General features: G+C 44.7%; 1 protein-coding gene across 1 annotated transcript in view; it reads left to right on the top strand.

Moving 5' to 3' along the window:
- Window positions 1-5,505: 5,505 nt before the first annotated feature.
- CUNH13orf42 (chromosome unknown C13orf42 homolog) overlaps window positions 5,506-14,837 on the top strand; it is a 29,714-nt gene continuing 20,382 nt past the window's right edge. Inside the window, exon 1 of the mRNA XM_032149181.2 lies at window positions 5,506-5,975. Within this exon, the coding sequence (XP_032005072.1) occupies window positions 5,571-5,975 (405 nt within the window). The 5' untranslated portion in view covers window positions 5,506-5,570. The remainder of the gene's footprint in view (window positions 5,976-14,837) is intronic.

Below are 14,837 nucleotides of genomic sequence, written 5' to 3'. Positions count from 1 at the left end.
TAAGCCAGGAAAGTCTTGGGATGGTTTGTACACAGTAATAGATAAACAAATAATTAGCCTTTCTTGAATCATATGGAGCTCCTACTTAAGTTTCCTAAATGGAATTTTCTCACAATTCCATTTGCCACATCATCTTCTGTTCTAAGTTTTTAACCAGCCAGGGTCACCATATACTGTTGTGTGGGTTGTACACTGTACCAGGGCACCTGCCAAGGGAGCCAGTGGGGACTGCTTACCTGGCCTTCCCCTGGAGAGGGCACTTTTTCTAAATTGAGTGAAAATGTCTTATGGGCTCTCAGAGGTCTGATAACAGGCACCTTGTAGAATTAAATTGAAAGTTGTTGAACTGGCTTTTAAGACCCTCCTTTAACTGCCTGTTGCCACCCTTGCCCTTCCCTTCCAACTTTCTCCAACCCAGCCTCTCATTACTCATCTCCAAGCTTGGCTTAGCCGGGTTACCCTACCTCCCATTGTCAGATGTGCCCATTCTGCCTGATGGGTAGCAATGTACACGATGCTCCCAAATTAGGGCCACGCCTTCTAAAGGAGGATATAGTCCCGCCACCAGCCCTTTGTGTACTCGAGCACCAGGACATTTTCAGTCTTGTAAACCTCAGAGGATCTAATGTTTGCTTACAGGGACTTTTTTTTTTTTTTTTTTTTTTTTTTTTAGAGGTTTCCAAGCATGTTAAAGTAAGAAGGGATGGTGTAGAGATGTGTTATTCTGCTTTTGGTCTTCACATGTGGAGGGCCAAGCCCAGGGAGATTTGGAGCTGCACTTTCCCCAGGGAACTGTGCTTCATCTGTCAAAGATCTAAAGCACAAGGCCTCACTGTCTAAGCCAGGGAAGCTGGTCTCCAGGGAAAATTCTTTCCTCAGAATTCATGGTGCAACCAGAAAGCTAAATGTTCCAATACACTGTGCAAATGGACTTGGACTTCATGACATGGGATACACGTTGTCGAACTTTGTAATCTTACCCTTCATTCAATATTCAACACATTTACTTGATCTCTTCCTTTTCTCAGCGTCCCCTTCTTCTTCTGCACTCTTCCTTCGTTCCCCCCCACCCCTACCTCCCTGCCTCTGGGAAGGACCGACTCAGAGTCACCTTCCTGTCAGGGGAGTGGTCGAGGGGATTTCTAGATGTGCAGTTAGGGACCAAGGTGCTGATTGTTTTCTTTGACTCAGGACTCTAGATGAAGTACAGTTGCAGGCTGGTGGGATTAAAGGAGCCATGACCTTGAGAGGTGTGTGCCACAGACTATCCCCGGTTACACCATGATACGAGGCAACGTCCCCAACTGTAGGGAGGAAAATGATGAGGTGCTCACCTGAATCCATGCCTGAAAGGGACAGGATGCCTGGTCAAATGCCCCGTAAGCAGGTGTGCTAGTCACGATAGGGGGAACCAATGAACATCTTAGGGAAACTTAGCACTCTTCAGGATAGTGGGTGAAACTAGCAGTTTCTAGCTGATTATTATTAAGGATGGCCCATTTGAGCCTGTGATCTCTACAAATATTGCAGGATGAAAGGCCCCTTGAATTATAATTGGATTCCAAATATTTGCCTGGAATAATAGCTTGGCAACTATATGCTGGGAACTGTGAAGTAGAAGTAGTAGTAATCATATTTTTATATTCCTGTAAGTAATAATTACTATGATTGAGCAAATATGCATATTAAGTGCTCTCTATTATCTCATTTATTTTTGTTTTTTAATTGTATTTATTTAAGTTATATGACATGATCTTTTGATATACAAAGTGATATGGTTATTACAGTGAAGCAAATTATCATATCTATCATCCCACATGGTTATCCATCTCCCTCCTTTTATTACAAGAACACCTAAAACCCATTTTGGCAGAAATCTCAAATACAACACATTATTATTTGATGTACTCCTCATGTTGTATGTTAGAGTCCTAGACTTGTTCATCCTACATATCTGCGCATTGCAGCATTACTCACAATAGCCAAGATACGGAAACAACCAAAGTGTTCACTGATGGATGAATGGATAAAGAAGCTGTGTATCTATCTATCATCTATCTATCTATCTATCTATCTATCTATCTATCTATCTATCTATCTATCTATCTATCTATCTATCTATCTATCTATCTATCTATCTATCATCTATCTGTAGTAGAATATTATTAGCTTTAAAAAAGAAGATTCTGCCACTCACCACAACATGGGTGAACCTGGAGGACATTATGATAAGTGAAATAAGCCAGACCCAGAAATAAAAATTCTGTACGATCTCCCTATATGTGGAATCTTAAAAAAAAAAAGTCAAATACACAGAGATAGAGAATAAAACAGTATTCACCAGAGGCAGGGTGGGGGCGCAGGGAGGAATGAGAAGATGTAGGTCAAAGGATATGGTATCTCATTTAATCATTACACCAGCACTATGAAATAGGTGGTATCTAGTTTTGGAGGTGAGAGATCCAGAGTTCAGAGGTTTAAATAACTTTCTTAAGCTGGTAGGTAGTTGAGCTGTGATTCAAACTCTGAGTAAGGCCCATACTCTCATTCTCTCCTGCTACCCTGGCCTGCCCTTCCAGTCATGAGCAACACCACAAGACCAGGCTCGTCTAGGAGCAGGCAGAGGCTCAGTCAGCTCTTCTACACCTGCTGCCTGTAGCTGCCCCCGCCTAGCACTGCTACGTGGCAAATCCTCTGGACTGCTCAGCTGTCACTCTGGGGTTCTGCCCTTTACATTTGAGAAATTCTGCAATAAAGCAAGTTTTGTTACACAAGTCACTTTATGCAGATTCTCTGGCCAAGCCTCAAGGCTCTGACACCACCAGGAAGAGGAAATCTGGTCTGAGCCCAGTGAGGAGCACATAGGCAGTGGGGCTGGTGTGGAGGGGCTAGGCTGGGGGAGAGGACGCAGCCTCTCTCTCCCTGCTTGGATGTTTGTCCACATTCCACAATGTGTAAAAAGAGTCAACCTGGGGGGCCTGATTTGGGGTTTGATGGGCATTTGTAGTTTCCTTGTGATACACTTTGTGGCTAGGTATGGTTGCTCACTCCTGTAATCCAGGCACTCTGGGAGGCCAAGGCAGGAGGATTGCTGAGACCAGGAGTTCAAGACCAGCCTGGGCAACATAGCAAGATCCTGTCTCTACTTAAAACACACACACACACATGTACACATGCACACACACACACACACACACACGAAATATACTTTGGAAAACCACAAGGTGATTTCACACCTGTTTCTTATAGCGTAGGCTGTGAGAAAATCTAAGTAAGATACATTAGAGGCAGTCACTATTCTGGATGAATTTCCTGCACCAGCAGAGGTGACGAGCATTTTGTAGGGAGAAAGCATTCTTTCCCCTCACCCAACTCAGTAGGAGCTCCAGGAGGGAGGCGGCCTCAGGACAGGACTGGCATGGGAGGTGACTGATGGGAGTCAGCTGCTGGGTCATGGCTGCTGCTTAATGTCCTGTCCATTTCGTGTTCACGAAATGTTCCACAGGTTGATGTCAGTAGAATTTTCTCTCAATTTTCTTTCTAGGTCTGACCCTTGGGAAGAATCCAGCAGGAGGTAGGAGTGAAGAAAGGAGAACGTAGAGGAAGACAGTTTTATTCCCTTTGTGATCAAGATGTTAGGTCGCTTGTGGCATTCTAGATATGGAGGTAGACTTCATTTTTATTGATTTAAACTCTCCAAATCCATGTAGAATAAGTGTAATTGTAAACTCACTGGCACAAGCTACTGAGAAAGGCTGTGTAGTCATAGCCTGTGGATACCTCTGAGAAGAAGTTCAGTCAGCACTTACCCATCCCGGGTGCTTTGATATCATGCATCAGTCAAGGTAGAGAAGTGGTTTGGAGAAAGACTTCCCCTGGATACCTGGGAACTCGGTGACTTTATGAGTTCATTGCAGTGAGGGGGGCATTGGGACCAGCATAACGGGCTGGAAGCTGGACAATTGGGTCTGAGGACTGGATCTGCACTCACCTGATTGAGACCACAGACAAGTCTCATAACCTCTACAGGGCGCCCCTTCTTCATCTGTGAATTGATGACCACTAAAGATGATAATGGAAATAATGCTTCTCTTCCAAGGAAGCTACAAATATTAAATAAGTTAATATGTGTGGAGATGCTTTATCATCCCTAAAGCATGATACAACTGTGAAGCTGAAATGCTCCACATGTGAGGGGCTGTGCCACCCCAGTGCTTAGAAGAATGCCACAGGCAGAGGATGCCCTCAGTAGGAAAACATTTATAATGATATTTTACAGTCATATAAAGAAAAGTATGGTTATTGTTCTGATGCAGGATAGAAACATTTAAAAATGTTTTTATTTGCATCGCAGACCTCTGAATATCTGATAAAACCATGAATTTTTTCTTTCTCTTAAAACACACACACATACACACACACACACACCACACAGAGCAAACAGCAAAAATAAACCATGCTAATACATTCATTCAGTAATGCTCTACATACAATTTCTGAGGGCTCATAGTTTCTCTTAGCGCATAGCTTAAGAAAATGCCTGACCTAGAGACTGGTGCAGGCTTGTACTCTCTGACTGTAGTCTAGGAGAGAAATAGACTGCATAGAAGAATGAACAAAATAACAATGTTTAGCATCTGTCTGAGAAAAATGCTACAGAGAACATCTCTGGAATTCTAATAGATTCATACAACCCTCCTGAAAAAAACAGTTTATGTCTGATGTTAACTAGTCTAAGTTAAAAATGTGCTCAGGCTAAAGAAAGTGTCTGCCCCATAAATGTGGCCACCCTTCAGCTCACTGATGCTTTTGTGCAAAAAGTCGTGGTCTAGATATCTGAATCCTCCTCCTGCCTCCACAATGGGCTGCTATCCGGTGACGGCTGTGAGGTCCCATTACCGCAGGGCGAGGCTCTTCCAGGACGCTCAGATGCCTGCTCAGAGCCCGGCTTATCGGGGGATCTGCGAGCTCCTGTCAACGCCCTGGTGTGTCCACCCTGGCCCATCTTGGGGGACTAGATTTTACCCTGAGCAACACATGATTTTTGGGTAAGGGCTGTCCCTGCTAAGTAGAATTTCATTTTGGATTCAGAGAATTCAGAACCGGAGCCAGCTCAGCCCAGGTGGAAATGTAAAAATCCACACCAAGATCAGCTCAAACTGAGTGAGACCATGGCCAGCGATGGAAAGTGAAAAGGAAAGAAAACTGAGCAGGCAAAGCTCTGTCCCACTTTCTCCATCCAGCTGGGGCCTTCCACGGGAGAGCACAGAAGGTATTTACACCCAATGCTTCATAAAACCAGCCAGGGCACTCGCTTTTGAGCTCACAGTGCACTACCTTCTATCTTCGGGTTGTTTATGGGCTCTTGGTTATAGGATGTAAACATCCCCCATGGGAGATGTGCAGGTCACCCACCTGATCAAGCCAGTGTTCCCTGGGATGCCAGAGATCAGAGGCCTCCTGGAAGGCAGATGGTGCGAGGCCTGGATGTCGGCTCCTCTCCTCGCATCTAGATCAAGTGGCGGTAGCACAGGCAGCTGGAAGGTACCCACAGAAAGAAATCGAGCACTATGTTCAGAAAGATCCACTCCATCTTTAACTCCAGCCCACAGAGAAAGACGGCTGCCGAGAGCCCCTTCTACGAAGGAGCCAGCCCCGCAGTGAAGCTGATTCGAAGCAGCTCCATGTATGTGGTCGGGGACCACGGGGAGAAATTTAGCGAGTCCTTAAAGAAGTACAAAAGCACCAGTAGCATGGACACCAGCCTGTACTACTTGCGGCAGGAGGAGGACCGGGCGTGGATGTATTCGCGCACCCAGGACTGCCTGCAGTACCTGCAGGAGCTGCTGGCGTTGCGCAAAAAATATCTCAGCAGCTTCAGTGATCTGAAGGCCCACCGCACCCAGGGGACTTCCTCAACCTCCTCCAAGGGAGGGAAAAAGACTCCTGTCCGGTCTACTCCCAAAGAAATAAAGGTAAGTGCTGCTGAGCAGTACAGTTTAGATGAGGGTTTTTCCGAGAGCCTTGGACAACTGTTTGAAAGCTTCTTCCCACCTCTGCATGGCTTAATTAATCTGACACATTCTGAGCCACGGCGCAATAGTCTTCAGATGCTTTATGCGGCCATCTCCCCAGCCTGGAGAAGGGTGGCTAAGCCTATGTTTATTACTCATTTATTTATTATTAACTTTATTTTAGGTTCAGGGGTACACATGCAGGTTTGTTATATAGGTACATTGTGTGTCACAAGGGTTTGGTGTACAGATTATTTTGTCACCCAGGTAATAAGCATAGTGCCTGATTGGTAGTTTCTTGATCCATGTTTATTTTTAATACCCAGGAAGCAAAAAGGAGTAGGTAATGGTGTCCACAGAACAGCTCGGTGGGGAAGACATGGGTTTTGGTGTCAGGCGGCACCGTATTTGCATTGCACATCTGTCATTTACTGCCCAGTGTTATAGGTGAGATAATGCTTGCAAGGCATTTGGATGACAGCAAATCACTTTTCAACAAATTGTTGGGTTTTAAAAAATTATTGCTGTCACATCTAAAAATCCTGGTGAAAAGTGAAATCATCATATGACTAGATGTTTTCAAACATTGAGGTGCTTAGCCCCACGCAAGCCAAACAACTGGAAGATTCCTCCATCTGTACCTCAGACCAGGCATGTGGTGGCTCAGGCATGCCACAGAGAGAGTCTGTGTCTCTTGGGAGATTCCCGGATGGCTTTGGGCACTGGAGGTCTCCAGACAGTCACAAGCATGAAATGAGTGAAAGAAATAATTTGCATTTATCTCTTTGTTTATACTTATTGCAGTGTTTTGTCTATATCATCTTTTCTTGAGCATCCCAGTAAAGCCAGTACAGTAGGTGGGGAGGGACTCCTTCAGTGTCACAGAAGGGCAAACTGAGGCTTGGTGACGTGCCTCTAGGTGCTAGGTCACCTAATTTTAATTATGAGCTGGGAATTCATTCAGTTACCCTTTCCTTCATTTCCTCAGACTTGTATTTATTTAGAGACAGAGACTCCTGTTGCTCAGGCTGGAGTGCAGTGGCACGATCATAGCTCACTGCAACCTCAACCTCCTGGACTCAAGTGATCCTCCCACCTCAGCTTCCCAAGTAGTTGGGACTACAGGCACCTGCCACCTGGCTAATTTAAAAAAAATTTTTGTAGAGACGGGAGTCTTGCTTTGTTGCTCAGGCTGGTCTCAAACTCCTGACCTCAAGCAGTCCTCCCGCCTTGGTCTCCCAAAGTGCTGGGGTTACAGGTGTGAGTCACCAAACTCAGCCTGCTTTTATTTATTTCTAATGCCCGTAGGTTGAGGCTGTTTTGTTGTATACTTCTATCAATCATTTTCTTGGTGACCAGATGAGATGTTTGAAGCAGGCCTGTCTCCCGCTTCCTTGCTTTCTCCCCAGAGTGTCCTGTAGGCCGTGCAAGCTCCATTAATGTTGAATGACTGATTGGCCCACTATCAAATCTCTAGGGCTTGGCCTAACCCAATTGGTTTCAACTGTCTGCATGTTATACCAGGTGGGAACAGTTTAAATAATCATTTTAACTCTAAAAGTATGTCAGTGTTGGGGGCCCATACAAAAGGGTCCTAGTCGCGGGTCCTGATGCTGACTCTGTGGCCAGCCAGCTGTAGATCTGTGGGCCAGCCACCTCTGATGACAGAGAGGGTTGCAGTGGTTTCTGGACTCCTTTCCAGCTTGGATATTTTGGGGTAGTAGGCACTGGCTAGGTTTCCTCTAGGTACTACATTTCTCTGCAAATGGAGCTCTCTCTTATAGGACCTACCTCCCCTTCCTTGTTGAGCTATTTGAAGATAGAGGGAGGGAATAGAAGCAGAATGACCAGCTCTAGCCCTTTGAATGGCTGTGCAGAGGCACATGGGCCTGATATAACGCAGGGATCTCCTTCGGAGATGCCTCTCACCACAGCGCAATCAGGAAAGAGTTTTGAAAGGACACAAGTCAATCAGAACAAAATTTGAATTTTAGTTCTGCTATTTACCAGCTGTGTGCCTTTGTTAAGGGAAGTTCACTTCTTTGGGTCTGTTTTTCTATCAGGTAGTAATGGAAATGATAATGTGAGGCGTAGGCTCCTGCACGTAATTTTTCCTAGCACATACCAGGTACTGACTCCAGCGTTCACTGACTCTGAAATGTTGGGTACAGGAGGCTCTTAGCAGTCTTTTCAGCTGCTGTCTTTCCCCATGGCACTGACAGAAACAGCTGTATGCTGGGCCTGCCTGTGAAATGATGGGTTCAGGCTTCACGGCTGGTGGGGTGGCCCATGCCTGCCTGGGTCTCTGTGCGTTGCCGGGACAGGGGACAAGAAGGACTCCTTTGCCCTGGAATGCCGTTACCCCATGCTTTGGGAGAAAGCCCTGCTGACATAACAGGTTTAGGGAAAACACCATTCTTTCCCCTGACTACCTACTATGAGTTGAACTGTATCCCCTCAAAATGTATATGTGGAAGTCCTAACCCCCAGTACCACCTCAGTTAGAAACTCGGTGATTGCAGATGTAATTAGTTAAGATGAGGTCATGCTGGAGTAGGGTGGGCCCCTAATCCCATAGGCCTGGTGTTTTCATAAGAAGATGGCCACGTGGGGACACAGAGATGCAGGGAGAATGCCATGGACAGAAGCCAAGGACCTACCAGAAGCCAGGAGAAGGGCCTGGAACAGACCCTTCACCAGCACCTTCAGAGGGAGCATGCCCTGTGGACACCTTCCGGCCTCCAGAACTGTGAGATCTGTAGCTCTAAGCTACAGAAGCCACCCAGTTTGTGGTGCTTTGTTACAGTGGCCCTAGGAAATGAACATACCCCTCTATAGAATTAGCCTCTTCTCTTCTCCAGCATTGGTCTGAACATACCTCTATTTTAGCTTTCATCACATCCTACTGTGGTTTGTTAAAATGTGTGTCTCCCCGGCGGACTGCAGTGAACTTGGTGAGCTTGAAGCTGAAACAGTATCTTTCTCATTTTTCTATCTCCAGAGCATAAGAGTGAATACTATCAGTCATTTGTAGATGCTTTGTAGCCTTTAAAAGTCTGATGTCTTTTGTGCCATACAGAGCGGAGAGCCGGCCTCCATATAGGGAGGGAGCAGTGTTCTCTGTGACTCCAGGGCACCATGGCAGGCCCTCTCTGCTGCCCTCCCTCCATCCAGATGCAAGCCCCTGGCCTGGCCACAGGACCTAAGTTCCCTTGTCTGTCCCTCTTTCGTGGTAAGATAGTGGCTTTTAAACTATTTTGATTAGAATCCATTGCAGTAAGAAACATATTTTAGCTACTGACCCAGTTTACCCAAACACACAAACGAAACAAAAGTTTTATGAAATAGACTTACTCCTGTTCCTTGCTTAGCACTCTGATGTTTTCCAAAGCATTCCATGCTATTCTAATTTTTTTTTTTTAAATTGTCATGACACAATAACTTGATTTCACAAGCCATTACTGGATCAAGACATATGGCTTTCATACTCTGGAGTGAGGCTTTCTAACAGGTCCCGTTGACATGTGAATGGCATCCAAGGCCAGGGTACCAAATGGTCTGTTACCCCAGCCCCCTGGAGATACCCAGAGCCTAGAAGACCACCCATGTGGGTCGATGGGAGGAGGAAGTCAGGACACACTGGAAGTGAGGTGAGCCTCGGGTGGGTCTGGGAGCCCCTCCTGGGACCCTGCATGGTGGGAGTCTCTGCCAGGCCCTGTGGCAATGTACTCCTCCCTCAGAATAGGTCATTATAAAAATGAATGAGATACGCTTTTTGCAACATTTTAAAATCAAAACAACAACAAAAATCCATATGTGAGGATTTTTGTGCAGTGTTGGGAATGAGCTGCAGTTTGGGACTCATTGTTTAGGTGCTAAAAAGTTAGAATTTCTAACCCAGGGCATAATGTGTGTGGCAGAAGGATGGCATGTTTGAAGTGTGTCTTGTCAAGGAATGTAGAGTCTCTGAACCAACAGGACAAGCCTCCTCCTGCTCTGGGCACCTTGGGTGTTTCTTGCCAGTGAGGAGGAGCAACGATGTTCTCCTCTACACCCACTTCCCCTGCTCCCGTGCCATAGCCCAGGCACAGTCAGGAACAATCAGCTGTTATTCCTGACTTCTAATCACTCTCCAAACCTGACCTGTTGGCTATTAGCCTCATTCTATAAAGGAGAAAACTGGGGCTTGGGGGCGTTAAGAGATTTGTGTAAGGCCGTGCTCCTGATGAAGAGAAAGCCAGGATTTGATCCCAGTCTGTATCATGCCAGAACTCACACTCTTGTCAATGTATCCACAGCATCTTTTGACTGGAAAACATGTTTTGATCTTGTATAACATAGAAGATGCAAGAGTGTGCACCTTAGGATGCAGTGCAGAGGCTGCTTTATCCTGCACACCTGGGCCAGGGAGAGTCATTAGGGAGGTAGCTACGTCATACTGCATGTGGATTCTGTGTAGGGTGAAGCCCTCCCAAAGTGGGAGAGACTGGGCTTCTTTTGTTCAAGAGAAACCTGGCTGAAAGGAAGTGGCCAGAAGGTATGCTTTAAATTGTTTTCTTTCCGCAATCCATGGATGGAATTTATCTCCATCTTGACTTCTTTTCACATGGCTACCTGTGATTCCAGTTTTACTCTAGGTCTCCATAGCATTGAAATATTGAGTTTGTATATCATCTACTTTTGCACTTCTCAGTACATACTAGGAAAAGAGCTGAGGAAACAGTGCAAGCACAGCTACAATCGGAACTTCATGATGGGTAGGTATTATGTCCTGAAATCATTTTTCAACAATATGCTTTCATATCTCCAGGTCATTCTACAAAGTATCTGAGATGAAGTATCTATGGCAGCTGAATTAGCTTCTGTGTAGCTGAATTAGCTTCTGTATCATGTCAGAACTCATACTGTCAATATGTCTACAGCATCTTTTGGCTGGAAAACATATTTTGATCTTGTATAACATACAAGATTCAAGAGCATACAGAATTGTTAAGTAGCACCAGAAATTGGAAAACCAGGAGAGAAAAAAAATCATAGAAAATCAAGACCACTCAAAATAATATGCAGATCATAGGAGCTAATTCAGCTGCCATAGATGAGCCTTAGATTTGGCTCTGTCCTTGCTGGAAACTAAGATAAAAAGAGCTGGACTTGTTTCAAAATTCCGATGATCTGAGGAGAACCATACCCATTGCTTAGGGGAGTGAGATTTTCCCCCTGGCTTTGAATTTCAAAATATCTCATATGGCACTTGACTCAGGGAGTCTTGTGTGACGTGGTTAGTGATGCCCTTAATACTATTTTAGTAACACTTTATTAATATATCACTCACTTGTCCCTTAACACATATTGATTGAGCACATACTATGTGTCAGGAGCTGTTCTAGATGCTGGTGAAGAAGACAAAGTCCCTGTCCTCATGGGGGCAGTCGGTCTTGTGAGAGAGCAAGACCAGTGTTCCTATGGTGATTTCTCAGAGCCCCAGCTGTAACCACACAGGGTGTGGTCCTGAACTGCATCTTAGTGAGAGACTACGGATTGGCAGCTCAGCTGAGCTCAGTAGCTTCTGCCAGTCCCTTCTGAGCCCAGGGAAGAATTCAAATGCCAGAGGTATGGATAGATCACACACCCTTCCAATGGCCTTTGTCAAAATCCTCTGAAGAATTGATTCACCCCAGGAGAGAAAAATGTCTGTGAAAAGTAACAAGTTGTCCTGCTGTGTTTTTTGCTATTCCCACTCCACCCTGCATCCTAGCATGTTAGACAGCCGATTGCTCCCTGTGGAGTTTGTTCCAGGGTCACGTATGGGATGTGACTGGCTTCAGCCTCTGTGTGTGCCTGTCCTTGCTTGTTCTTGTTGATTTCTTCAAGCTGCAGCCCTCTCCTGCTATGATAAGCCCTGGGTTATTTTACTTCTCTCTTTTCTCACCGACTCATAAACATCACTTTTCTTAGCTTGGCTTCTTAAAAAAAAATAATAGCTTTAATTCACATACATAAAACTCACTCTTTCACAGTGTACAAGTCAGTGGTTTTTAGTCGATTCAGTATTGTGTAATCTTCACCACCATCTAATTTGTAAACATTTTCATTACAAATTTAAGCTTTATTTTGGTGTGGTACAATAAATGTAACATAACTTTTACCATTTTCACACAGCACTTCACGGTTCCTGAAATGAGTGCTTTTTAGTGTCCTCAGATTATGGGTAATGAAGTCTATTACAGTTAACAAATTCTTAAGAAATTAAATACTTTTCTCGAACTCCTGGACTCAGGCAATCCGCCCACCTCAGCCTCCCAGAGTCCTGGGATTACAGGTGCGAGCCACCACACTCCATGTACTAAATGCTTTTCTTTGAATGACTTTGTATCAATTTTTTTAAAAGTAAAAGTGTATACTACTAGATATCCTTCAAAATGTTAATAGCCAGACAATAACCAGGGTCTTTCACACTAGTCTCCCATGAGCTTTTCCAAATTATTGTTTATATAAATGTATAATAATTCATCCAAGGGATTATTAAGCCCTAATTAATGTATTTTTAGAACACTTTATGAAAGTATTGTTAGTAGTACCCTAGAAAATGAATTCCTTAAAAGATCGTGGACCCTCTCAAAGTACCTCATTTAGAAATCAGGAAAATGTTTTTATAAAAGGTTTGACAATTATTTCTTTAAATATGAAACAGTCTTTTAAAGTAAAATATTTTAAAATTACCATTTTAACTATTTTAAAGTGTACAATGCAGTGGCATTAAGTACATTCACAATGTTGTGTAGCGATCACTACCATCCATCTCCACAACTTTTTCATTCCAAACAGAAACTCACCCATCGAACACAAACTCCTCATTTCCCCCTTTCCCCAGTCCATGGTAGTCTCTGTTCTACTTTCTGTCTCTGTGAATTTGCCCATTTTAGCACCTGACATAAGTGGAATCATACTCGTTCTTCTGTGTCTGGCTTATGGCACTTAGCACAACGTCTTCAAGGCTTGTCTGTGTTGCCACTTGTGTCAGAGCTTCCTTCCTTCCTTTCTTTCTTTTTATTTTTTGAGACAGAGTCTCGCACTGTGGCCCGGGCTGGTATGCAGTGGCATGATCTTGGCTAGCTGCAATCTCTGCCTCCCGGGTTCAAGTGATTCTCCTCCCTCAGCCTCCTGAGTAGCTGGGACTACAGGCGCTCACCACCACGCCCGGCTAATTTTTGTATTTTTAGTACAGACGGGGTTTTACTATGTTGGGCAGGCTGGTCTCGAACTCCTGGCCTCATGATCTGCCTGCCTCAGCCTCCCAAAGTGCTGGGATTACAGGTGTGAGCCACCGCACCCGGCCCAGAACGTCCTTTCTTTCTATGACTGATCAGTCTTGGTTTCAATGGGAGGTGAAGAGGAAAAGTTGAAGCCTGTGCTCTGCATCTGACTAGAGTGCTTGTTGGCATTTGGGGTCCTCCCTGAGGACAGTTCCCCACACTTTTAGGGCCAGAGAAACAGCAACAACCACAGGCCACTTTGAGAAATGGGCCATCTAAGTGGACCCAAGCCTGGCTAGATCACAGAGAAGAGGCTCCGGAGGCTGGTGACAGAGCCGGGCTGCTGTTTTGGGGTTGGCAGCAGAACCCTATGGAACCCCATGGCTCCCATGCAGTCCAGATGGTTCACGTTGGACATTTTCTCAGGCGGGGTTACCTGTTGATATGACTTGACTCTGTGTCTCCACCCAAATCTCATCTCAAATTGTAATCCCCACGTGTCAAGGGAGGGAGGTGATTGGATTATGGGGGCGGTTTACCCCATGCTGTCGTGATAGTGAGGGAGTTCTCATGGGATCAGGTTGTTTTAAAAGTGTGGCGCTTCCTCTCTCGCTTGCTCTTCTCTTTCCTGATGCCTTATGAAGAAGGTACTTGCTTCTCCTTCACCTTCTGCCATGACTGTAAGTTTCCTGAGGCTCCCCCAGCCATGTGGAACTGTGAGTCAATTAACCTCTTTCCTTGATAAATTACCCAGTCTCAGTGTGAACATGGACTAATATACAGGTCACTCACCACAGTCAGAAGAAACCTCATTAATTCTCTCATGGATCCCTGAGTAGCTTGGATTTCTGATATGTCTGCCTGGATGAACTAGTTGCAAAATAGACACCCTTCCCTGACCCTCAACTAATGAAACTCACCTGTTATAAGAATGGTTTAAAAAGAACCCATTGAATTCTGAAGAATAACTGTCAAAAGTGATTGATTTTTAGTGAAAACAGTTTTATTTTGAAAATAGTTAGCTTTCAGAATTAATTTTCTATTAAGGCCACTCAACCTTGGCTCATAAAATGAGACCATATCAACAGCCTGTAGAGGCTCTTTCTCCTCTATGGCAGGAGGGTCTGAATCCAATTCATCTAAAAAGACTCCAAATCATCTGTATATTAATTGCATATGGGATGGGAAGCAGGTTCTGGATCTGTTTTACACCATTGATAATTATTTTTCAGATCTGTTGAGAATTTCTGCAAACACAATGATATTAAAATGCAGGTTTTCTGTGAGCATCAGTTACTGGCAGGGGCTGGGGAGCTGTCTCTATCACTTGGCCAGTGTCTGGTTTACATAGTTGAAAGGCAGTAAAAATTCAATATGAACTGCAAAAAATTTCCTATTATGCTTGGCAGAGTTCTCCGCAAGATGGCAGACAGTATAATAATGATTGATAACCATGCATATGATTCCTGTAGTCCCTCTCAGTCAAGCCGCAAGACGTGTAATTATATTCCTAATCTATCCTCTGAGCACAAGCTGTTTGCTCTGCCTAGAAACAATACTTCCTCCTCCC

This window comes from Hylobates moloch, unplaced genomic scaffold (genome assembly GCF_009828535.3).
Source record: "Hylobates moloch isolate HMO894 unplaced genomic scaffold, HMol_V3 SCAFFOLD_4, whole genome shotgun sequence".
NCBI lineage: Eukaryota > Metazoa > Chordata > Mammalia > Primates > Hylobatidae > Hylobates > Hylobates moloch.
This window is presented reverse-complemented; position numbering and strand designations above follow the sequence as displayed.